This window comes from Marmota marmota, unplaced genomic scaffold (assembly GCF_001458135.2).
Source record: "Marmota marmota marmota unplaced genomic scaffold, marMar, whole genome shotgun sequence".
NCBI lineage: Eukaryota > Metazoa > Chordata > Mammalia > Rodentia > Sciuridae > Marmota > Marmota marmota.
In genome coordinates, this window is record NW_025999932.1 from 30403644 (window position 1) to 30429907 (window position 26264).

The 26264-nt window shown below is 35.9% G+C and overlaps 1 protein-coding gene across 13 annotated transcripts in view; it reads left to right on the forward strand.

The window, feature by feature from the left end:
- Window positions 1-25619, forward strand: part of Nbea (neurobeachin) — a 646499-nt gene extending 620880 nt beyond the window's left edge. For 6 of the 13 annotated variants that reach the window (XM_048800828.1, XM_048800829.1, XM_048800824.1 and 3 more), the window contains 10 exons: window positions 2674-2736; window positions 3063-3152; window positions 5448-5640; window positions 7694-7765; window positions 9673-9828; window positions 10331-10501; window positions 18396-18497; window positions 20275-20471; window positions 21229-21380; window positions 23776-25619. In XM_048800828.1, coding sequence (XP_048656785.1) covers window positions 2674-2736; window positions 3063-3152; window positions 5448-5640; window positions 7694-7765; window positions 9673-9828; window positions 10331-10501; window positions 18396-18497; window positions 20275-20471; window positions 21229-21380; window positions 23776-23866 — 1287 coding nt within the window. In that variant the 3' untranslated portion in view covers window positions 23867-25619. The remainder of the gene's footprint in view (window positions 1-2673; window positions 2737-3062; window positions 3153-5447; window positions 5641-7693; window positions 7766-9672; window positions 9829-10330; window positions 10502-18395; window positions 18498-20274; window positions 20472-21228; window positions 21381-23775) is intronic. The other 7 variants (XM_048800832.1, XM_048800830.1, XM_048800836.1 and 4 more) reach the window with 3 other exon arrangements.
- The last annotated feature ends 645 nt before the right edge of the window (window positions 25620-26264 follow it).

The window sequence follows — 26264 nt, forward strand, 5'->3', positions numbered from 1 at the left end:
TCCAATTGGGGTGTCGTGACTACCCCGCCTGCAGGACGCTGGGCCTGTTCCTGGCACGGGCGGCGACTCTGCTCTGCCCCTACTCCAATTAGGGTGGTGTGTGTACCACACTGGCAGGCCACTGGGCCTGACCCGCCAGGCTGTCACAGGTCTGTTTACCTTGCAAGCGCGAACGGCGGCTCTGCCCTGCCCCTCCTACCACGCCCATGTACCACTGGGTCGCGGGTCTGCCCACCTTGCGGGTGCGGGTGGCGGCTCCGCTCCGCCCCCTCTCCAATTGGGGTCACGCGGTCACCACGCTGGCGAGCCTCTGGGCCTGCTCCGGGCGCTGGTGGCGGCCCGGCTCCTCCCCTCTGGCTCGACGACCTGTTGTTTTTTTCTTAAATGACTTTCAGTTTGGCACAAATGCCCTGATATTGCCTCACTTCTATATTTAGCAAATAATTTGAGCCTCTTTTAGGACTAAGCCATACTTCTGACCTGCAGAGATTCACAGTCTGAGAGAGGAGACACACGTGCTAATTGTAATGTTAAATGCCATAATAAAGGGTGAGAATGTGCTGTGAGAACATGGAGGGCATTCACTGTGTTGTGCAGAGTCTGGGAAGCAAAGGATTGAGATCTTTACCCAAGGTCAGCATTAGAGGAGGAAGTAGCTCTCAGCAAAAGGACTTAATTGTCCTTAATTATTGAGATTCATGTGCTACAGAATGCCCTGTATCTCAGTGGGCAACTCTCCCCATCACAGAACCTACCTCCCCACAAGGAAGGACTGTCTTAAAAAGGGGGACAGAAACAGGATGCAGAGAGCAGGCGAAAAAAAAAAAGTCCATAGGTACTCATTTCCCATCCAAATGTCAGTAACAAGAAAAGACAACACACTGTACTAGCATCAGAAAGATTTGTATATTTTTCAGTCAGAGGGCAAGGAATTACCAAAAGGCAGGATTACAAGATAGCTAAAAGGTAGATATTGGAGTAAGATTCTTTGGGTCATGAAGGTATATGATGTTAGAACACAAGGAAGAGGGATTCAAAAGAAATAAATGTTCAATGTAGGAATAAACTGTCATAATAAAAAGATGCAATCAATCCCATCTCCTGATGCCATTTGGGAATCATTTATACATATGTGCATTTGTGCTGTGCCTCAATCCAAAGATCAGAGGTGGAACCTACTGACGAGAGATCTATACAGAAAATTTCTGGAAATTATGTCACTTTCATAATATTTCCAAGTATCTCTTAACTTCTCTTTCAGAAACAAAATTGAAGTCAAGTGAAGCATGTTTACTGATTCATTCCTTAAGTGATCTGCCTAAGATCAAGGCATTAATCTAGAGATTAGCTGTGTTTAATTTTACCCCCAGCTTCTTGACCTATGGGACTCTTTTTCTTGGAGGAGTAAAAACACAGGCAAAAGTACCTATTGTTAGAGAGATTTCAGCCACATGTGATACATGAAGCTGGATATTGGATATTTGCTAACCAGGGCAGCTTTAACAATAAAATTACTGCTCTTTTTTTTTCCAAATAATTCTCAAGAGTTTATTGTTAATAATGTGAACCAAACCAGAAATGGCCTTTTCCCTCTTTTATAATCATAAATCTTGCAGTGGGGAGACAAAGTATGATGGTATCTATGCGAATACAATTTAGTTAAATAGCCACACTTTGCATATGAGTGGACACCATGCAAATAAATGTATACATTAAAATTGGACAGCACTTAAAGAGATTTAATAATTCATCCCATAGCCTCTGCAAATAAAAGAACCAAAACCCCATTTAGGGCAATTGTTAAAATATGGTGGATAATGATGCATTCATGTTTAATATTGCTAATAAATTTGAAATTTCACATTTTTATTGATAAACATTTTCTTGAAATGCAGTCTAGGAAGACAGAGTGTTAAATTTAAGTACTTTATAAATGAGAATTGTAGATAGCAATGTGATTAGTGGTGTTGTTGTGTCAAGAGCCATCTACCAACTTACCTGCGCTCCTTCAAGAACTCAGCAATGGTTTCCCTATTTCACTTTTATGTGCAACAAAATTGCACACAATTTTAGGGGGAAAAATTAGCATAGTAACAGAGTAATGATCACAGTAAATTTTGTGCTTCTCCCCTGTTGACTTAAATTACATACTTACAATATTTCAGTAAAAATATTTCATAGTCTGGCTTAGTATGTTGAAATATTTTGCCTATAGAATTCATTTATAGACTACTTAAGTCTCCTGTAAGATTACCTCTGGCATACACACCAAAAGGTATATTGTATGGCCAGACAATTTTCTGTCTAAATTATTTTTATTCATTGGAAACCATAAAACCTCATTAATATTTCCATTTGCATAGGCCTTAATGAAATATATAGCTCAGGATATCCAAAGAATTCTTTTCTTTTTGGGTGAGTTCTAATAAAGTTTCAGAAAAAAAAATGTGAAAGAAATGATTCATACATATGAGTAGTATTTCATAATTTCTCCTAAAATAGCCTAGCAAGCTAAAATATATTTTAAGGAAAAGTTTGCCATATTAAATTATTATACAAAATTTGTAGTGTTCTTTGTACTGTTTATCCTCTGAATTGATTAGAATGTATGATTTTCTGATTTTTATTTTATATCAGTGGTGGACTTTGTGTCTCATTCTTTTTCCTGTTAAGATTCCAGAAACTTATTTTATTAGAGATCCTCATACATTCCTCCTTACAAAGGACTTTATTAAGGTATATGTGTTGTATTTAATATTCGAAGTATTCTTTGGTCTCTAGCTGCATGCATGAACTCACAGGTTAGCCTTTCCACATTTAACCCCAGCTTCTGGTAATAAGAATGGTGATGTGGTTAACTGAAGCATGTTTGGAAGAAGAAGCAAAGCTTGTCTACAAAATACTAACACTTGGATGATTCTGCACCCTGAGAAAAGAGCACCCGGTGAATTTTCTGGACTTTTTTCATGGCTGACTTGGGATACACTTGCATTGTCAAAGAGTGTGTTGACCTCTCTCTTTGATGCATATTGATTATGACAATCACCCTCCTTGCCCTGCAGGCCATGGAGGCACAGATACAGAATTTTGGACAGACGCCATCTCAGTTGCTTATTGAGCCACATCCGCCTCGGAGTTCTGCCATGCACCTGGTAAGACATATCAGCATGTTGAGGGTTTTTTTTTTTTCTTTCTTTTGTACCTGAGTATAGAGCAAATAAAACATTGATTTTTAAAGGCTTCTCAATTTGCTACTGGTTAACTCTTCAGCCTAAGGACATATTGGTACGCCAGGGAGAAAGAGAAATGAGAGTATGATTCTTAGTTTTGAATCCCACTAATTAAGCTAGCCCCATTTTAGAAATAAAATATAAAAATTAGCTATCTTCTCTGTGTATGCCTCTGCATAAACTCATTCATGCACATACAGGCATACAGACACATGCTGGCACCAAAATTAAATTACATTTGTAAATTACAGTGAAAATATAAACACAATATGATATTGCCAAATTTAATTTTGGATGACTGGGTGAGGTAAGGAGAATGTTCATTTTACAAAAGGGAAAGAAATACAGGGTTAATTTATGGCTACTGCAGAGAGGCTGTTGAACAGAGGGAGTGAGAATTTAAGGGCCCCGGAACCACACTTGTGCCAGACCCATCACTCACTAGTAGATGACTCAGGCAAAGTATTTAGATTCTTTAGTTCCTAATGAACGCTAGTCAATATCCTTGCCATACACTCATATTAAACCTTTATGCCCACTTCACAATGGAAAACTTCCTATCTTTTCATTTTAATCATATTTTAAAAGTCCATTTTCATAACAACTGTCCCTTTTCAGTTTATCAGCATTTAGTAAACATTTCCCTCTTTAGCTGAAGAAGGTAAAAATTTTCTTAGAATGTACTCTTAGAATGTATTTTAAACTAATTTTTCACCAATTTTTTGGCAAAAAAATGCCTGAGGCAAAAAATGTTTCCAAAATGAATTACAGTTCATCAATTTTGCTAGTCCATCATCAAGACATAAGTACCATCCTTTTGGAGTGATGTGTTCTGGATATAGTTGTGTGTGTGCGTGTGTGTGTGTGTGTGTGTGTGTACATATATTTGTAAATATAAGTTGTTATTTGTGATTAAAGAATCATTCCTTTCATTTGTTCAGCAAATTATCAATTATTTAACAAATTTTTTTGAGCCTTCTGTGTATCAGATATGATGTAAGCATTGGAGGTGCAGTGGCAGATAACTGTCAGCATTAGTTCAGCCAAACAGTTCCAGCTGCCTTGGTTAGTCAGTAATGAACTCTTTTGACTGCAGTTGGCCCTTCTGTTTGCACCAAGCACAGGCTTAACTCTCAGCCCCAGTATAGACGTGGAGATGTGACCTTGGAGCCTGGAGCTTCCAGATGAGGCATTTTTAATAAACTGTCCAGGAGAATATCTGTAACACTTTATTTTATGAAATGGTTTGGCAGAAGAATTTTTATTTCCTCCTTAGTTTTAATAATAATAATAATAATAATAGTTATCCTGGAGGAATGCCCAGTCAGAATTTATTACGTTCCTTGGGGAAATTGTTAGAGACTAAATTGGCATGGAACTTTTTAAAAAGAAAGATCTAAGCTTTCTAAGTTATTGTCATCAAAGGATTCATATATAGAGGAAACAATTATAAAACATGTATGGAAGCTAAATCATGATTCTTTCCAGCATTCTTATTTTGTGTTTTCTATATAATACTATTTATAGTGTTTTATGGTACTTATAGTATCTACTTTCTATCAGGTCATGTACTAGTTGTTTTGAAAAACAAAGGTTAAAAAGAGAAAAAATAAGGAAAAGCATAGCCTCTCAGTAAACTCCCAATCTAGAAGGGAGAAAGGAGGCAGGCAATCAGTGCCAGAGCAGAAATGTGTGTGAAAACACTGACAGGGGAGCCCTCTGGCTGCTTTATGGAGACCATTATATATTTTAATTATTTAGACTGTAGCTGGAACCTCAGATCAGCCAGATAGAAATGAAGATATCAATCAATTCACTTTGTATTTCATATAACAATATCAGTCACTGATTGACAAATTTTTCCACCAAACTGATTTTTCAACTGTTCTGAACAATTAGGTTCCATCTTGTGGCTGTGTCTGTGAGCTAACTCTTGACATGGTAGTCTGGCTACATCCAAATTGAGACTAATTGTTAATCTTTCGGCATCCTGTATCAATGATGTCAGAGTGCCTGCTCTCTTTTCTCTGTGCCATCCTCAAGTGAAAGCTGCTCTGTTTGGACAGACTTTGGCCAGTAGCACGGTTCAGATGGCTCGGATCTCCCTGCATGTGTTCATGCTAGCCTTATCTGTTATAACCTCCTCCTCCCCACACCTTCCACTAACCTTGTTATCCCTTTTGTTTCCTTCTGTTCTCTTCCCTTTCTACTCAACAGTGTTTCCTTCCACAGAGCCCCCTCATGTTTAAAGATCAAATGCAACAGGATGTGATAATGGTGCTGAAGTTTCCATCAAATTCTCCAGTAACTCACGTGGCTGCCAACACCCTACCCCACCTGACCATCCCTGCAGTGGTAACAGTGACCTGCAGCCGTCTATTTGCAGTCAATAGATGGCACAACACAGTAGGTATGTGGTCCTAAGCAAGGCATTCACTGAAGAGTTAAGGTAAGAGAGGTATTCTGGAGGTAGCTCTCCTTGGCAGATAATCCACAAGAAACAGCCCAGTGTATCATCATCAAGCCCAGCTAAATGACTCTGGTCTGTCATCTTCACTGTATTTTAGTGTTTATAGAGGTCCATGGTGTGTGGTTAAATGCTAAATAAATCTTTGATAAACTGAAGCAGTTTTACAAATAATTCAGATCCTCCTTCTCCCTATCCTATCACTGACTTCCCACACTTCCACTTTATGCCATTTTAAACAAAAGTGAGTTTGAATTTGGATTTTCCAAATGATAGCTTCAAGTCCTCTTTCTTCAGTGTCATAAATTTATTTAGCAAATATTTGAATGGCCATTTTGCATATAGCACTTGGAATATAGCAATGAACAAGACAAACACCATCTCTATCCTTGTGGAACTTAAAGTCTTTGAAAAAAGACTTTAAATAATTCAGTCATTTCACATGTTTACCCCATATTCCTTCCTAAATGTTCTACCCAGTACATCTTCAAGGATAAAATGCTGTCACAAAAATTTAGACATGTTGATATGTATTTAACCTGGGCAGAAGTAGATATGACCAAATGATTTAGTTGGCCCAGTTTACCACTTAAGATCTCCCTGGAAGCCACAGGACTCCCACTGTTTCCAGACCTGAGCAGATGAGCCCTGCTGAGTTAGCCTGACTCTTTCTAGCCTGCTGACTTCTACCTTGCTCTGAAAAATACAGTGATTTACACGGTACCTTTATCTGTGAAGAGTTTGAAAGTATACCTATTTTATGGTTATTGATGATATTAACAACATGGGGTAGCACAACTGCCATTCAGTCAGAAGTATGCAGCAAACATCTGAAAGAAAAAAAAGTATGACTTCATTATTCACAGGAGCCTTAGCCTATAGAAGTATTTTGTATAAAGGGAAAAATATAAAGTATGATTTTTTAAATTGTTCTTAAGTACTGTCTATAATCATTTGAAAAAATGTAACTAATAAACTCAATCAAGCCCAAATGTTAATCCTCCAAAAGTAACTTTTAGTGATATGAAGATTTTAGGTGTGGTATTTCATACCTTCAACAATCATATGTTAAAAGAGGGTTCCCTTGGGTGGAAGCCCCAGCTTCCACCCTACCCTATCCCAGGGAACCCATACTCACATCATCCAGATTGGTAGCATGGTCTTTTCTCTGAGTGCAGACTTTGGTTGCCAGGTAACCCTGGCTTTCTGATAGATTCAAGAAGCATCATGATCCTGTTTCTTGTTTTTTTTTTTTTTCTGTATTTTTTAATTGTATTTTTTAATTATAATTTTTTAATTTTTATTTGTTATATATGACAATTCATATTACAATTCATATTACACATATAGAGCACAATTTTTCATATCTTTGGTTGTACACAAAGTAGAGTTACATCCTTCATGTCTTCTTCATACATGTACTTAGGATAATGAAGACCATCGCATTCCACCATCTTTCCTACCTCTGTGCCCCCTCCCTTCCCCTCTCTCCTCTTTTCCCCTTTGCCCTATCTAGAGTTCATTTAATCTTCCCATCCCCACCCTCTGTAGCATATTATGAATCAGCATCCTTAAATCAGAGAAGTCATTTGGCATTTGGTTTTTTGGGATTGGCTAATTTCACTTAGCATTATATCCTCCAGCTCCATCCATTTATCTGCAAATGCCATGGTTTTATTATGTTTTAATGCTAAATACTATTCCATTGTGTATATATACCAAATTTTCTTTATCCATTCATGTACTGAAGGGCATTTCAGTTGGTTTCTCTGGGTATCCAGCTTTTTCTTATCAGTCTGTACAGCTTTCTCCATATTTTAAGTGATTTTTTAGGACTACCTACAAAGTCACACAATATGTCTGAATCATTATTAAAATAATTTACCACAATTTTTAAACAAATATGTATTTTGTGTAATCATGATATAACACAGCTTGTTAGGTAATTCTTTCTGATAATTTCATGATGGTTTTTTCTTTCTTTTTAAACCGTTAGGCCTCAGAGGAGCTCCAGGTTACTCCTTGGATCAAGCCCATCATCTTCCCATTGAAATGGACCCATTAATTGGTAAGCTAACAGACAAAAGTAAATTTTCATGGATACTGTCCACATATTTTTACATGATTATTTTTCAAAAAAAAAAGATGGTTAAAAATATTTTTTCTGCTACAAAATTAATGGTCACATAGCATCCTATTACTGTCAAGGAAATGTATAAATCATAACATACCATTTAAAACCTTGGTACTAAAGCAATTTTTATGACATTTTCTTGTTATTGTAAGAGGTCATTTAAGTTGATTATAAACAAAGCAAATAATTATAGATTGTCCTTTGTTTCAGCCTAAACTATTCTTAAAAATTATACATTATTTAAAATATAAAGATTTGCAGAGATTGTTAATGGAAATTAATACTGAAGAACACATTTTCTAGAAATCTGTATTCAATAGTGCTAAACATTTTTTAAATATTTCATATGAATTGCAAACTCATGAGCTATAGTGCTTGTGGCAGATTTTGAAAATATTTTCAAATAATTACATACACATACCAGCCATATGATCCTGAGCAAGCCTTTAATCTTTCTAGGACTCTCAGTTTCATATCTCTGAGATGGTTTATAATAATGTTTATTCTGCCTATCCTGCGAAATTATTTATAAAATTAAAATAGGAAAAAGACCTAAAAATGTTTTGAAAAATTATTGAGCTATATACAATTTATTGTGTTTTATTCTTATAGTAATTCAGTTTTCATCTTTGAACTAAGAGACTATGGCCATTTCTATTCATAACATATAATTCCATATAAAATGGCTTTTATGTGTCTTGGAAAGGACACAAAGTTCAGGACTAGGAGTATTTTTAGAGTCTAGCTATCTATTCCTCTGTCCAATAGAGGAACAGACATTGACAATGAATTATATAGCTAGTGTGCAACCATGGAAAATTTAATAACTCTATTCTAATTTTTCTAGAACCAATTAGATAGTTTTGCAGCAACCGAGGACCTTTGGTTTGCTTTTCCCTTATTGCCTTTTTTATAAATATAGTTCTTCTTTTATTGCTTACCTTCCCTAGTAATTATTTTTATAGCATTAGTAGATATCTACAAATAGTGGCACTTTTAGATTTAATTGGTGTTAGAGAGTGGTGGTGGTGGTGACCTTCTACATCTGCATTTTCTGTTTAAGAATTCAGCTTGGGGATTTCTCCTGAAAGGATGGCCTAGTGTAGGGGACAGGCTGGCATCCAGACAGGCACTGGGGAAATCAGATGTGTCTCTGAGTTCCTGAGTTTATTCAGATTCAATCCCAGTGCTGTACGCTGAATCTTTGCCTGTCTCTTTCCTCCCCCCATCTCTCTCCCATCTTTTTTATTCCTCTCCTCCCTGCCAGCCCATTCTGGAAAGGCCTTCTGTTTGTTGACAATCCAGGTCTTTAAAGCTGCTGACCTAAAGCTCCCTGTGGGGCTTCCCACACAACAAAATCCCTTCCTCAGATCTCTACCTTCTTCTCTCCACATGAATTGTAAATGCCATCAGAAAATGACAGATTGGCAAATTTTAGGATATTTTTTCTTATATAGCATACTTCATATCATATTTATCCTTCATTTGGTTCTCATTGGACACTAATGAGCTTGTGCACACTAACCATCTAGAGAACTAAATACATTTAATTATTTTTATTATGTTTTAAATTCATCGTCTTGATTTCTTCATACTCTTCTTATTTATCAGTGGAGGAAGAACGAATGTTTCTGGGATAGTTTTTAAATATATAATGTGTTTCCTAAGTAATCCCTGCTACTAAGGAAATTTATATTCCTCAAGAGAAAATATCAAAATCATAATAATATTGTAGTTTTAAAAATCTATTTCTAGATAAATAAGGATAAAATTATTTTTGTCCCCTTTGAGTGCTTGGTGAAATTCTTTGAAATCCTTCTTTAAATTCTATTTATTTTTAGCCAATAACTCTGGTGTGAACAAACGACAGATCACAGACCTCGTGGACCAGAGTATACAAATCAATGCACATTGTTTCGTGGTCACTGCAGATAATCGCTATATTCTTATCTGTGGATTCTGGGATAAAAGCTTCAGAGTTTATTCTACAGAAACAGGTAATCTTGACTAGGAAATAGTTTGTTCTCTTTAAAATAACTATTGCTACAAAGCAGAGCTTACATGAAATTATACTAAATATTATAGGCATTTCCATCATTTTCCAGCTTTGAGTCAGTGGTCAGGATTCAAATTAGATGTTCACATTAGAAGCTAAATAATTAATTTTAACACCATCCATTCTGAACTTTAGCATGATCCCTGAATTTGTATGACAAATATGATTGTTTTCTCCTCCAAGTTCATATCCAGTGAATGATCTTAAAACTCCCTTTAGTCTAGTTCAAATTATAAAGAGAAAAATAATGTGATTGTTATCTTTTAAGATGTTTTTTTAAAAATTCCAAGTAACATTCTTGTATCAGTTCTCAGAAATAGGAATTGTAACTAAATTCAAAGGGTCTGTAGACTCACTTCACACAGATTTAGTGAAATAAAGCTAAGCTATTACCATCTAAATAAAAAGAATAATTAAGGAAACTTGTCATTTCTGTACTGCAGGGAAATTGACTCAGATTGTATTTGGCCACTGGGATGTGGTAACATGTCTGGCCCGGTCAGAGTCGTACATTGGAGGGGATTGCTACATCGTGTCTGGATCTCGGGATGCCACCTTGCTTCTCTGGTACTGGAGTGGGCGGCACCATATCATAGGAGACAACCCCAATAGCAGTGAGTATTTATCTAGAATTATTCTGTCAGTTTATAACTTAAATGTATTTTGCATTTTTTATGTTCCTAATAGGTTTTCCTGAGACTGTAAGGATTTTAAAATGTGAAAATTTAAGTGGCAGAAATCTTCATCGGAATGTAGCTATGTTCAGAGTATAAACAAACACTAACGCTTTGAGCCTGGGATCCCAGATTCCCTCCCACTGACCTGTCTGTCTGTCATCCACAGTGTCCAGGCATCCACACACTTCAGAAGCTTCATCTGGTTCACCAAGCCTCATAATTTTGCTCAGATGAATATAATCTATCCGTACTCTGGATTTTCCTAAGGTTTTATTTGTGCCTCTCTCAGTGAATTTACTACTTTGTACCATGTAGTATAAAAAATTTCTCCTTTTTTTCATTTACAAATAGTCATTGAATAACCTCTCAGATTAGGTGCTGGGGATGCAAAAACTGAGTAAGACTGCTAACTCCTTGGGATGCTCAAGTAGTTTTTATACATCAGTGCTCTCTAAGAAGTCCTGTAGGAAAAGAAGACTCCCTAGTAAAACAATTGGGGAAGCACTGCATGGACTCTCTCTGTGTAAGCTTTGAAAGTCGTACACAAATATCTCTGTTGACTTTTGTTTAACCCACAGTTTCTCAAACTTATTTTCCCACGGAACATTTTGTTTATGTAAGAGTAGGACTTAGTCCTTGGCACTGTTGTCCTGAGGAAACACTGAAGTAGGTCATGGGTGTTTCAAGGTCCTGGCATAGTGACATACATAAGAGGTTTCCAGTAAATACTGGCTTATAAGTACCACATGCTAATGGAGTATGCCACTGGAGCTCCTCTGGTAAATATTGTTAAATGATAGAAGAGCTAGATTACCCAGAAATAATTACTGCTCTTTAATTACCAAGTTTTCAATAGTTCAAATGTATGTGTTTTCTGTAAAATAGTTCAAATGTGTGTGGTTTCTGTGAAGTGTCAAGAATGGAAAGTACTTACGGCAAGATTATTCAAATTGTAATTCATACATCAGTCACAACAAAACAGCACTCATGAGAATAGGGAATATCTATGACAAAGAGGTAAGAGTTTCCTAGGAATCCTGTGTATCTGCAACTGAAACACTCCAAGAGTAGATAAGAAATCTACAAGATGCCATGTTAGAGCTTTATGGCTTGAGCTGCCATCCCTATGAGATACCTGGGGAAGGAAAGGAATGGAACATCTGCCATTCAAGTCTCACTCCTTCCCTTAACTCATACGTAATTTGACAGGAATACTGCAAAAATAGTAGATGATTTTTGATGGACGGGAACAAAGACTCTGTCATAGTACAGGAGAGAATATGCAAATATATGCAATTAAGAAATTACTGGAAGATTATACTAGATGACCAAATGATGTGTGAAGTTTCATTCTTACTGCCCATAGCTAGGGTTGAAGAACAATGGATGAAGAAATTGAAAGCATGTTGTGAAGTAATATATATCTCTTGGCAAAGAGTGTGAGAAAAAGTGTATGTTAAACCTAAGTCTCAATTCACATATAAGTAAATTGTGAAGGAATACTCAATATTGATTTGAGGCAGGGGGAGTATTCAGTGCTGCTTGATTTCTAACCAGTTCAAATAATAGATTGCCAGTGATAATCTTACTATAAATACTAGTAAGTTAGCATCCTATTTACTCTTTTAAAACCTTGCCCTTAAAAATTTTTATCTGTTGACAGATTTTAGTGTGCCTGTGTGTGCATGTGTGTGGGTATTGCTAAGTCATCTTTGACCTACTGATGATGACTTGAATTCTCAAACATGGTACATTATCACATGCATTTTATTTAAAAGTAGTTTCATAATTTTATTTATTTCCATAGTAAGGTAGCATTACTTAAAAATATTCAATGAAACATCAGGTCTGTGTAACATCTTATATGTATATTAACAAAAATGATTAGAAAAATTTTCCAAAAAAGCAGAGTAGAGCTTTAAGTATAATTAACATCTTTAAAAATGAGTCTCAGAGTGATACAAATGTTATTTTCAAAATTGGGAATTCATTTAGTAAAAGCCGCCATCTGGTATCAAACATAGGATATTTTAGATAAAGAACTTTAAAGTGTTAAACTATAATAATTAACAGTACTACTTTATTTCTAATGATCTTTTAAACAAAACTCAGTTGACTGTCAACTGGAGCTTAGGATAATGAGTTAGCAAGAAAAGTTAAATACAGTAATATTTGAAATGTTTGAAGTTCCATAGGACAAAAGCTATATGAATACAAAGTGTTTCTATTAACCCTTAAAAAAAATTTTGGTTATTATATTTGTTAAAAATAGTGTTTTATTCAAGTGTTGAAAAAAAGTAAAATTATCTTTAAGAAGTTTACAGAGATTATCAATATGTGTTTTTCAGTATTGCCTTTATCTATAAGAATTTATTTTTTGGTCAAAAAGTCTTATCATTATGAAGCTACACCACTTCCATAAAATCTACCCTGTCAAATCTTTATTGAATATTTAACATGGAGATATGTAGTATAGCTTCCATTATCCTCAGTATAGGGGGGAAATGCTCTTCTGTAATAAACAGGATGAACACTTACAGTATGAGTCAAGCAACAAATATGTATTAAACAACTACTGTATGCTTAGTACTCTCGTAGCAGCTGGAAATACTGGATGGTCAAAGTCTCTAATCTGGAATTTTAAGAATCTATATTATGATGATCACAGAACTTTTTTTCCTCTTTGAATATTTTGAGTACAGTGTGTATTTGTTACATGAATCATTAATTTTAACAGATAGTATTTTGCACCACAAGTACTTTGACCATCCAAGAGCACTTCATATTACATCTTGGGTATAAATTGATGATTAGGTAAAAAGGCTGATTTCATCTTTTTGCCATAAGAATAATCATAAGAGTAAAATAAAATAAAATAAATCAGGTTTAGTATTTGACTGAATTGACTGATTTATGACTTATTTGTCTAAAATGACCAGCCACTATAGTAGCATATATGTGTCTGAGTAGAGCAACTATACATATTAGTCAATTCACTTTTTTTTTAAAGGCAGTCACAGCACACACTGATTTGACTGTCAAATCTTTATATACATAGTTTTTGCCATTATAAAACTTGCAGTATGAAAGAAAAGAATGTTGTTTTTTCCTCCTCCAATTTAATCTACTCTAAATACCAATTCATAGGCCAGAGAATCAGTCTATATATTTTTTCTGTCTTATAATGTATTGCTACACAAAAGCAAAAAACTAGTTATGTCTAAATTCATATTAAAGTGTGTGACACAATGCCCTTAGGTTTTGGAGGTTGTATGTATTAACCTAGATTTGAAGGGGAACTCCTAGTAGGAAACATAATATCCTAGAAGCTGTTATAATTCAGGGATTGGTCTTGTAATAGACATTGACTCACTTTGTATGGCTGAGAGGTCAAATCATCCTTGTTAATTATAACACCATGAAATGACAGTATTTATCATCTAACTTTATGTGCACATCACTGAAATCTCAAGATAAATTCAAGTGGATTTAATATATGTTTCTTTTACATTATCACTATTACATTGTAATGGACAGCTCTATTAATTCCAGAGGAAAAATAAGTAATGTTCATAGATATTTTGGGGTAGATATAGAAAGAATCTGTGGATTCATTGTGCCAAATATATTGTTGTGACTAATATAGACATCTCAAAAATATTAGCCTTTTGTAATTATTTTTACCATTTGAATGAATTTATCACAAAACAGTTAAATTTTTAAGTAAATTATTACATAGTTTCAGACCATAAAATAAGCAAGCAAAGACTTCCTACAATGTGATATAGTTTAATCATAATTGTTTTATTAATGTATTTTATACTACTGATACTAGTTTTTTTAAAATGTGTGCCTTTGAATATAGAAAATTATCTTGAAATTTTAAATAGGTCCCTAACTAGATAGCAGAATTACAAAGATATAAGGGGCATATGCTTCCATCTGAAACAGACTTACACAAACTTAAAACTAATTTGGAAGTGATAAAATTAATTTGCGCACTTTAATTGGAAGCAGCCTCCTGCATGAAAGAAAGCAGAGCAAGCAGGCAATTTGTGCAAAAAGCTGATTGAATTTTTTGTCAGGTAGGTAGCTTGGACTTGGCCGCTTATCCTCTGGAGCCCCTCTTTGCAATATATTACAACCCATCTCTGACTGGTGTTCTTTAAAAGGATCAATGCTATTCCTGTTGAATCCCTAGAGTCCAAAACTTCATTGATCTTGGGACTTGACATTTCTCATTACATGCTGTAGCTTCCAACAAGATAGTCACAAGAGGGGCAAGTTAACATTGTTGTCTCTTCAATAGACACTGAAAATACATTGGGACCTCGGCTCAAAACCAATCTGCTTTTAAAATATGTAATTTAAATGTGTATACCAGATATAAAGTGCTTTATAGGAAACTTGATGATATTTACATATGAATTTTTTAAAATCATAGCAATATGAAATTTTGAAAGGGAATTTACTATTCTTTTCAAATCATATCTACAAAGATTCACCGAGTAATATGTATAAGATACTATTATGTGCTATTCTACTCCATCTTTTAAACACAGATCTTTTAGCTCCTATAAAAGCATTATGCAGACTCTGAAATAAGAAGCCAATTGAAAAGAAGCGTCCAGCTGTGCACACATACCTTCCCTGGGCTCCCATTGTATAGGACTCAGCTCTGGACGCTGACCCTCCCACCAGCCTCAGCCTGTCATGAAACATCTGCCAAATCACATCCCTCTCTTTGTTTACATCCAGCCTTCTTTTAAAAGACTGTCCTGTGCCTAGTACCACAACTGCCACTAGCCAATGGTATTATAGGAGATGAGAGCTGGACAAAAACTAGCCCAGAGATATTTTCAAAGTATATTTATACATAATAGATGAGTTTGTGTCACTCTTCAGAACAAGGAATGTTATCTAGGGTTTAATAAATTTTAATCCTTTAGTCTTTTTGTTGGATATCACAGGAAACATATTCAGATGTATAATTCTCACCTCACAGGACTTTCTGTGGGTTCCACAGCCATGTATGTAATGGAACATCCTAGCCTAGGCAGGGATGCAGTGGACCATCGGTGTCCCATTCCCTCAGTCTCAGATTGGAGACATTTAAGGTTTGTCATTGGAAAGCAGCCTTCTTTCCACTCAGTCTCTGATTTTTCTTTCTTTTTATGGGCCTGAGGCTTCCAGAAAGGTCTTTGGTTTAGGTTGGAAGCAATATAAAACACAAGAGTGACAAATTTGTTCTGTGACAGGTAGCTTCAGTGCACAGACCAGTAGGTAGATTATTTAATTTGATTATTTTGGGAAGGTGAGAAAAAGATAAGCAATGGATTGTGACCTAGATCCAGGTTCAGGAGTTCAAGGAAAGAGATTTGGCCTGTCCCTATGATGCTCAGAGCAAAATGTAGTCAGTGTCACATGGGAAGAGGAACAGGAATTTAGTGTGAATTAATAAATAGATTTAGCATATCCATCTTCTGTTCTTCATTGAATACTTTGAGTATGTAATCAAAGGAAACCATAATGTGGACCAATTGACATTTTGCAACCCAGGTACTGTTTTCAATTGTGGCCCCTTTGGCCTTGGGGAATGTGGGCCCAGGTATATTGGGGACTTGCACCAGGCCTCTGTGGTAGCCCTGCCTGTGGCTGAGGACTCAGTATTCTGATATGAAGACTTTGAAGCTATTCTCAGTTATCCCAGCAAGTTTATAACATACCATTTTGAAATAAGTCTTGAAATCATAATAGCAATGAAACCAACTAAATCTCTTATTCTGGAATTTTAATTAAAAATCTGTCATATTTTATGTAAATATAAAATGAATGAAAACAGCTTCTACCATGATTCTGCAATGAGTTGGAAAGGTCAGAAATAGAATTTGAATGCTATATGTCACTAAGAGGTTTGTCCTCCAATTCCAGCAGAATGGCATCAAGAAGCATAGGTCTAGGAGAATCCACTGTCCCTGCTTAGCTATGATTCATAAGAATCAAAGCTTTTGCTGAATATTAATAGCCCACAACTGAGGTTTAAATAAGAACCATGAGTAACTTTTACTTTGATCATCTCTCTAAAAGCCATACACCATCTCACTGAAAAATTTCTCCCTTGTCAGTTCTCTGTGAATATCTGCACTTAATATCTATTTAATTATTTTCTTATCTGTTTCAAGAATTTTGAAATGACTTGATAAAAATGAGATGAATTCTGTTTCTTTTAAGCCCTTTATACTTGGAATTTCCAAATGCTTGCCTATGAGGAATCTTAAAATTAGATGTGTTTATTCCTTATCATTCATATCCATTCCCTCACAGAGAGCTCTTCCGTTGAGGAAATGAGCCAGGATGAAGGCCAGGGCACTGTCGTCCTGAGAGGGGAGATCTCACCTGCACCTCCCTCTGCGCTCAGCCCTTTAACCCTGAACTACATCCATCAATTGTGATGTGGCAGTGACAGAATATTCCCAAGATTTTAAGGAATTGTTGGAGTGTGTGACATATGTCCCTGGAACAGAAATATGCTTTCTCCTTGCTGAAAATTTCCCAACTCAAAAATCCTAGAGTAACATTTTATTTACTTTTTCCCAGCTGAAGTTGGACATCTTTGAAGGGAATTTAAGTTCCACCATTTATTCAAATGATCTGGGAAAATTTTTTTAGTGTTTATTTTTTAGTTATAGGTGGACACAATATATTTATTTTATGTTTATGTGGTGCTGAGGATCGAACCCAGTGGCTCATGCATGCTAGGGGAGAACTCTACCTCTGAGCCACAATCCCAGCCCCAAGTTGAGAAAATTACAATGAAAAATAAAATGTCTTAGCTCTCTAAATCAGACAGAAGCCTTTTAAAATGTATTTTCTAATTTTAAAAAGTATATAACAAACATAAGGAATTTTTTATTATAGTAATACATACATCAAAACATCACATTGTACATCTTGAATATATACAATTTTTAGAAGATTTACTTATTTATTTTGGAATTGTACAGAGAATGCAAATTTGAAACTTAAATTTTTTCATAGAACTTCTTACCCTCAAGAAAATATCCACTAGATTGAGAAATAAAGAGAAACTATAAAGTTGCAGTTACAAGACCAAGTTACAACATTTCTTTTCAGGGAGAATAAAATAATGGTTGATGAAACTGGCAATTTAAAATGAAATACTTTCAAGCTAGGTTTACACCAGTGAGATACAGAATTAAGATAATTGTCTCTTATCTCTGTCACTACGTTCCTCACTCTCCCTCTCTTCCCTCCTCCACCCCAAAGCAAAGTACCTCTGCTTGTTTTCATGGAGATTTTAGGAAAAATTTTTCACTGAGTAAGAGCATGGATTTTAGAATTAGAAAGCTCTGGGTCAAATTCAACACTTGCTAGATATATGAACTTGGAAACTTGAGTAACCTTCAAAGCTTTGACTCTACAAAGTATAAAATAGGGATAATAATAGTACTCAACCCAATAGGAATGTTACTATAATTAAATGAGATATCACATGTGGATACCTTGCAAGGCACAATATTTGTTTCACAACAATAATCAGGAGAAAAAGGATAGCTGTACCACTGTAATAGTATCCTAAGCATATCACATATATTAATGTATCCTGTCATTTCAATAGCCTCTATTGGAGGTTGGTGATCAGGTAGTAGGTACAGTATTTTTTCACAGATAAAGAAGTATCAGAAATGTGAAGTAACTGGCTGTGGTCCTTAATAAAATGGTGATTGTCTTATAAAAGGTTGGGTTTTATGGTGGAACTGTTTATGTTTGCCATTGTCTGTAATGACTCACTGCTGCTGCTTTCTTACAGGTGACTATCCTGCACCAAGAGCTGTTCTCACAGGCCATGACCATGAAGTTGTCTGTGTTTCTGTCTGTGCAGAACTTGGACTTGTTATTAGTGGTGCTAAAGGTCAGAATCATTTCTTTCATTTTAAATCTTTAGAAAATGTACTGTTTTCCCAAGCTAACTGTGACTTATGATTTATTTTTTCCAGGGGACTCTTTATAGACAAATGTAAACCCTAGGTTCTTTGTAGCTGTTTAGTTTTATTATTAACACTTCCTAGTACTAATATGAAATATGTTTAAAAGTTTATGTGGTATTTGTGGTCACCACCATTCTAACCATAACACTGGTAAATTCAATTGCAATATATCCATGTGATGCAATTTAAAAGGACATTTAAAAGACAAAGGGGAACTATTCCTGATGCAGTGGGGGACTTAGGGGGATCAGACTTGGGCTTGGTCCTCTGCAGGACACTTTCTTGACAAGACTGAGGCCTGTGTAGAGGTTGATGGAAAGGAACCAAGATTATATGGTTCTTTTGTCTCTTTATAGAGGAAGTGTCATTTGGGGAAAAAAAAAAAAATCAGGAAGCCTGGGTCCTAATTCTGGCTCAGATAGCCAGTTCTCCCTGGAAAGACTCGGGCAAAAAGAAGTATGATGTTTGGAAGAAAAAAAGACCAATATGGCAGGAGTGTAGGAGGACATGGCAGAGACAAGGAGGGAGAAGCTGAAGGGGTAGGAGTGGCCATAGCACAAAGATTTGCATTTTTTACTTACAATATGGTGGGAAATCATTGAAGGTTTTAGTCAAAGTCATGAGATGATCAGATTTGTCTGTAATTCTGGCTGCTTTGTGGAAAATGGATATAGTGGAAAGGCCAGGGACCATGTTTTTGTTTTTACATCTTAGTACAAAAGAATAGATAACAAAGAAAGTGGCATACAAATGTAGGAAAAAAGTTTTAGTTTTCTATAGGTAGAAAGCATTAGAGGTGATTGATTGCTTTTATTCATTTTTTCCTAATTTTCGGTAGTTCTTAACTTTAGTAGTCAGGAAAAACTTAAGTATATTTTTAAATTGTCACTTACTTTGTAAATATGTATCTGTTTAAATTAATTGATTGGAAATAAAAATGTAATTCGTCCACATATTTTGCCAGTTTCATTTTATTTTGTTTTGAGAGAACAAAGGGGCAGACAGACAGTACTAAACTACATTAAGCACTTATTTTCATGAATTTGACTAGTGGGTTTTTAACTTAACACAATTTCTACAAGGGCATAGAGCAGTTGGGCCACTTCTTTAACAATCTTGCCTCACTATAAATTTATTTAAAGATAAAAAGTGGTTCTATAGTCTGAATTACTTAATTTCTTAATTTTGCTTTTACATTTCATGCATAAACTACAGAAAATGGTAAAACTTACTTGGCTTAATATGATTTATGTAGTTATAGCCTTAAAACTCTGATGTCACTGGAAATGACTAGCAACTGTCCTGATAATTCTCAGACTTTCAAGAACATATTCTGAAAGCACATTAGGAATAATGTTCTGGTATATAATGATCTTTTATTCTCACATCATTTATGAACTGTGTCCTTTTATTATGAATATACTTTGACAAAGGAAAAGACCAAGTGTTTACCCCAAAATACACATGTTTACCATAAAAAGTGGGAAGGTGTTGTGGGTGCATGTGCATGTGTGATTAAATAGTCACTGTTTCCTCTATTCATAAGTTCAGTACTTGGCTCCAGCCAGCAAACCCCTTTCTTCTTCTGTCTTCTTTGAACAAATCTGAGTACTGCCCAGCTAAGGTTTTCAGGTTGGTGAAAGCCAATGTCTGATCTGTTATCACTAACTAACCATGGGCGTTGGTATCCCCACTCTGCAGAGGGCCCTTGCCTTGTCCACACCATCACTGGAGATTTGCTGAGAGCCCTTGAAGGACCAGAAAACTGCTTGTTCCCACGCTTGATTTCCGTATCCAGTGAAGGCCACTGTATCATATACTACGAACGAGGCCGATTCAGCAATTTCAGCATTAATGGGAAACTTCTGGCTCAAATGGAGATCAATGATTCAACACGGGTAAATCTGCCTGTTCAGTGCTAAATAGGATGGAAGCCAAGAGATTAAAAATTAGTTGTTTTACATTAAATGATGCATAATAGAACTTCTCTGGCATCCATATTAATGTGTACTTATTTAGAAAGTACATAAATTCAGGTAGATTAATACATTGAACAAACCCCAAACTCCTTTAGGCCCAGGTAATTAACTCAGTGAATTAGACTTCAGGGACAATAGTTACTGTTTAATTAGAGGTAGGCCCTTAAGGAGATTTTTTTAAAGTTCCTTTTACTACAAGTCATTGTTTCTACACTGTACTCTCACAATAGTGAATATAAATTTATTGTTGAAAAATCCTACCTTTATAATCCTAAACCAAATTGAAAAGTACCCACTTGCCCTCCATTCACAAATGAATTATCGGTATTAAAAATTGTTTTGAAATATACTTCTGCTGTTTGTTCTTAAAGTCTAGACATTTTTGACATTCAGAATTTAACAAAACATCAAGTTATTAATTCTCAAGTTCTTCCTAAATTAGATGGGTAATATTCTCTTTGGGATTTTCATAATTTTGTAACTTAATTTGATTTTAATAAGATTCTTTGTCTATGTAAGAACTTGACAAATTCCACATTGAAGCTTTTAGAAAGCTTGAACAATTTTCTAAAAGAAGACTACTGCTATAAGGGGGATGGACCATGTGCTTTTCAGTATTGACCACTGATTGTGAAAACATGGAAAGAAATGTTTGGTTTTCTGCCTTTTTCTGAAGGCCATTCTCCTGAGCAGTGATGGCCAGAACCTGGTGACTGGAGGGGACAATGGTGTGGTGGAGGTCTGGCAGGCCTGTGACTTCAAGCAGCTCTACATTTACCCTGGATGTGATGCTGGCATTAGAGCAATGGATTTGTCCCATGACCAGAGGTGAGCCATGTCAGGGATGAGTATAACCACTGGGAACTGCCATGGTAAGCTCTGGGCATTCTACCCAGGGTGGAATGTGCTAGAATAAGATCCCAGTGTCCAAGTGGAAGAAGGACTAGTGAAAAAAAGGGTAAAATGGGGGAAGGAGTACATACTCTGAGGAACAATTATGATAAGCAGGAAATAGAGGAGGAAAATAAGGAGAAACACCAGAAATGGGTCTGTTGAAGAAATGGGCACCTCAGACACATCTTAAGGGCTTACGACATAGAACTTATTCCCACCAGTGTCTCTGTTCTCAGACCCTCACCTCATCCCAGACAGTTTTCCCTGGTTAAGATTGTGTGAAGGAAACATATTTTTTTTTTTTAGCAGAGATTGATTTCAGGGTGAGGCCTGCCTCTAACAATCAAAATGCATACTATAGACTCCAGCTGGCCCCCTTTTAAAAAGTTCAAGGGGCTCAGTCATTACCTGAAATAATCCTACCTTCCCCCCTTTTACTTACTTACCTATTTCTCACTTATGTTATTTTGTTGTATTTTATATATTCTTCTAAAATACTTTAATCCTTTCATGGAAAGAGTTGACAGGAATATGTACTAATTAGCATGATCTTCCTTGGTCTTTACTTCTCTTTCACAGTATTTTTTTATTTCCTAAAATTCACCTTTGAGCTTATTATAAAGTGAAAAGAATATGAGGAACATAACTAGTTAACATTTCTAAATTTAAAAAATAAACTAGAACCCTATGATATTAAATTAGCATGGAATATCTCATTGTTTTCTATATATTTAATGGAAATAAGAAAAGCCTGCTAACCAACTTTTTTTCAACTATAAATAAATATATGAAATGTATTTTATAATAATATGGGTTTCTAAATATTTTAAATATTAAGACAGTTAATAAATTTAACAAAACATCTTTACAATACAATAAAATGGTACTGAAGTCATCAGGAAAAACAAAGTAACTTAATTTAGACTCGGGAATGGACATGTGGTCTGCAGCCAGACTGTTTTTAAAGGAAGTTTAAGGTTATCATTAGAGTATTCCAAAGTACTCCAGGGCATAATCAGGAATAAATGAGAATGATTTACTGTGTAATTAGTTATAGGTACATGGGTGTTTGTAAAGTGTTTTAAATGTTCTATGTTCTTAAGTGATTTAAATATTCTCCCCAATATTTATTCACATATTTGTTTTGCAAACATTTGCTGCCACTGTCAAAGGTAGAATATTCTGCAAATAAGAATACATAACAAGATTACTAAATACATAACAAATAAGAATACATAACAAGATTACTGACCCCAAAGAGCTCACATAATCATAATTTGAGCAAAGAAAGTAACAGAATTACAGAAAAAGGAAGCGATCAAGTCCTTCTGAGGGCTGGGAAGGGCAGGACAGACTTCAGAATTTACCCATCCATTTACCAGGCTTGGACAGAGAGCGAATGAAAGAGCATATTCAAAGTCACAGTAAAGTGAAGGGTCTCTAAGTGCAGTGAAGAAAAATACAGATTAGGTTTCTATTTCTATTTTAATTCCATTCTTATTTTTGCTGCTTTATAATGTGCCTGATATATTCTGATATATTAGAACAGTAAGCGCATACATAGAAACTATGAATTGATAGACAAACACATATTGGGGATTTATACTCAAGAAAGTGTTTATCTGATAAGTGGTCGTATTGAAAGTTGCACAATGCTTGGGATAGACAGGTTGTGAGCGCTCCATCAGTGGCAGTGTGGCTGGTTGGAACTGTCACAGAAAAGAAGCCTTGGTGCTGGATGGCTGGTTGGAAGACATAAGGGAGAGGGAAGGAAGTGATCACAAGATCAGTAGCTGGACAGTGGCTCAGGGTGGGTGCCAACTGTTGAGGGGTTTGTGAAGCATCCTGTTGTCATCCAGTAGGCAAAGGCACTCAATAGGCAAGGAGAATTTGGCATCGGGGGCTTCAGAAAGAGTTGTCATTGCATAAGCCCATGCACAAGGAAGGCGTGTGAAGTGACAGTTTAGAGATTAAAGAAGACTAAGAAAGAAGGGTCACAAAAATGGGAAGAGAAGCCAGAAATCCTCAGAGAAGCCAGTAGTTGTCAAAAAAGGGGAAGTGGATAAGCATGAATGTGATTGCTGAGGCGGTAGGTGCCTGGGTGACCCTGGAAACCCTGGTTACCATGGGGTTGTCTAATGTTCTCCAACAAGGCTCTGCCATCAGAGCTGATTAGGCTGCTCTCCAAAGAACCCCCAAGAAATGTTAGTCTAATCTCCACACAAAGCAAAGATTTGGTGAAGTTCAAGATCAGGATACCATCTAACATAAAATAGCAACCACTTGGATGAATTCATGTCACTCTGAAATAATGTCTGTGCTTTTCCAGGACTCTGATTACTGGCATGGCTTCTGGTAGCATTGTAGCTTTTAATATAGATTTTAATCGGTGGCATTATGAGCATCAGAACAGATACTGAAGAGAAATGAAGAACCACAAGCCAAGCTAAAGCTGAGAGCACAAGTGCTGCATGGAAAGGCAATATCTCTGGTGGAAGAACCTCGTCCACATCGGCCTCTGTTTGTACATCCCATCACACCCAGCAATAGCTGTACATCGTAGTCAGCGACCATTTTACTTTGTGTGTTTTTTCAGAACTGAACACCAGCTGCTACCAAGCAAGCTTGTATCATGTAAATTATATGACTTAGGAGATGTTTTGGTAATTATTTCATATATTGTTGTTTATTGAGAAAAGGTTATAGGACGTGTCACAAGAGACTTTTGACAATTCTGAGGAACCTTGTGTTCAGTTGTTACAAAGTTGAAGCTTTGAACCTAACCTGCATCCCATTTCCAGCCTCTTTTCAAGCTGAGAAAAAAAAAAAAAAACACATTTGATACTTTGTACATCAGATGCATCTTATTTAAAGGGATACTTTTGTAAAAGTAAAACCTTGTATAAAGAACAAAACGTTTCTTAATTTTATTGTGGAGTTACAACTTGCATGTTCTTTACTCCTGATGTCTCAATGGAACAGGTGCATTCACATTATGAAACAGAAAGATCTGTCCAAGGACACAGCTTGTACAAAAGGGTTGAATTTGGGCTCTATCAGTAATATTTGACATTTTCACCAAAATATGGTTTGCACTTTTTAATCTAAATTCATCCCTTCTAAGTGAAATTTGCTCATAAAGCATTTGGATACTAAGCCATTATTTGCCATGTTTTGTACTTTATACAAAGAAAATTCAGCCCTACCCTTTATAATTTGAAGACACAGCAGAAAGGGGGCTTAGGGATGAGGTCCTGGTTTTTATTGTATAAATAGGAGTCATGATCATTAGTTTCATAGTAATGACTTCCCAACACCTGGGCATCTCTTCCAGAGTCATCCCACTGGCTTAGTGTGTATGCATTAGGGGAGGAGAATGATGCTAACTTATTTTTCCCTCTTTGGTTCTTAAATAGCTTAGTTTCTTTAATAACAGGTCAGACTTTATTACAACAATAACTGAAGTTATTCTTTTAGGTTCTTGTGAAATTCTCACCTAAAGCCACATTCTTAGCCTAAGCCACTTCATCTTTTATGACATAAAATGATGGCCGTCAAATGATTTTCCATACCTTGTACTGATCAAGTTACACACCCAGGGGTATATACACTTTATTCATGTTTCTTCTTTGTATATTTGGTGACTGTATTGTCATAGATGTACATATTGTGTCGGTAGGGCTATGAGGCATGTTACAGGAATGTAATTTTCTCAGAATTTACACTCACTTGCAGTCATTTATTTAAAAAGATAAAACAAGATAATGGGTTCTTTGTATTGGCACTTTGCACCAGAAACATATCATTATTTATTGATGTGATTACTTATTTGTTATCCACCTTGTACTAGTAAGTTTTAGCACTGAATTATTCCTTCTTCATTGTTGTTTGTATTTATGAAATTCTGAAATTATGGGGAATCGGTGTAATGATTAAGTTATTCATCACCAGGCTGTAAGCAATATCTTGAGTTTGTAGCTTAGAATTGGGAGGATACTGAACATCTGGAAGACAAGTTCATTTCATCTTAAGATCATGGTGAAATATTTTGGATATATAAATTCCTTAAGCTATTGTAACCATGTTTTATTGCAAAGATGTAAAATATGCCAGATGTGTGTGAGTTGGAAATCAAAAAAACAAAAAAAGAAAATAAAATACGCAAAGAATTCACGGATTGTTTCACATTTCACTGGATCCTTCACTAACATGCATTCATTATATTGTCATACAAGTGTAAAGAATCAGCGTTGCCTCATATAAGGGCCTAGCATCTAAAAACATGAAACAAAGTCCTAATGAGGTCTATAATTTGCTGAAACATGAGCTGCTCTGCTTGGCCATCTGGCAGGGATTTGGGGCAACAGTGACCTTAGGGAAACAGCCCTTGTTTATTCTGCACACTTTACTATTTGGATTATTTTTAAACTATATTGAAAAGAAGCTAAATGTTGAAGGATATAATAACTTTTGGCATTAATATTATCAAATGATGCTATGTTCATCTGAAACTATGCTTTGAAAAATTCATCATCAACCAAGCATGGCACAGGCAGGGGCCCAGAGACCTAAAGGAGCTGAGCAGCTGCTGACCACAGCAAGGTGGATAGCAGGAGCACTGCTGAAGAGACATCAGCCATGCAATTTGGTGTGGATGGTGAGGCAGCAGCCCAGCCAGGCACAGAACTACAAGCAATTCTGTGTTTCCACAACCAAAAAGACTGACCACCGGAAGCCCAGAAAGGCTGGCTACTCTCAATGTCCATCCTATGCCCAGAAATCTCAGTCACCTAGCCCTGCTGGCTCCCCCAACCCAGG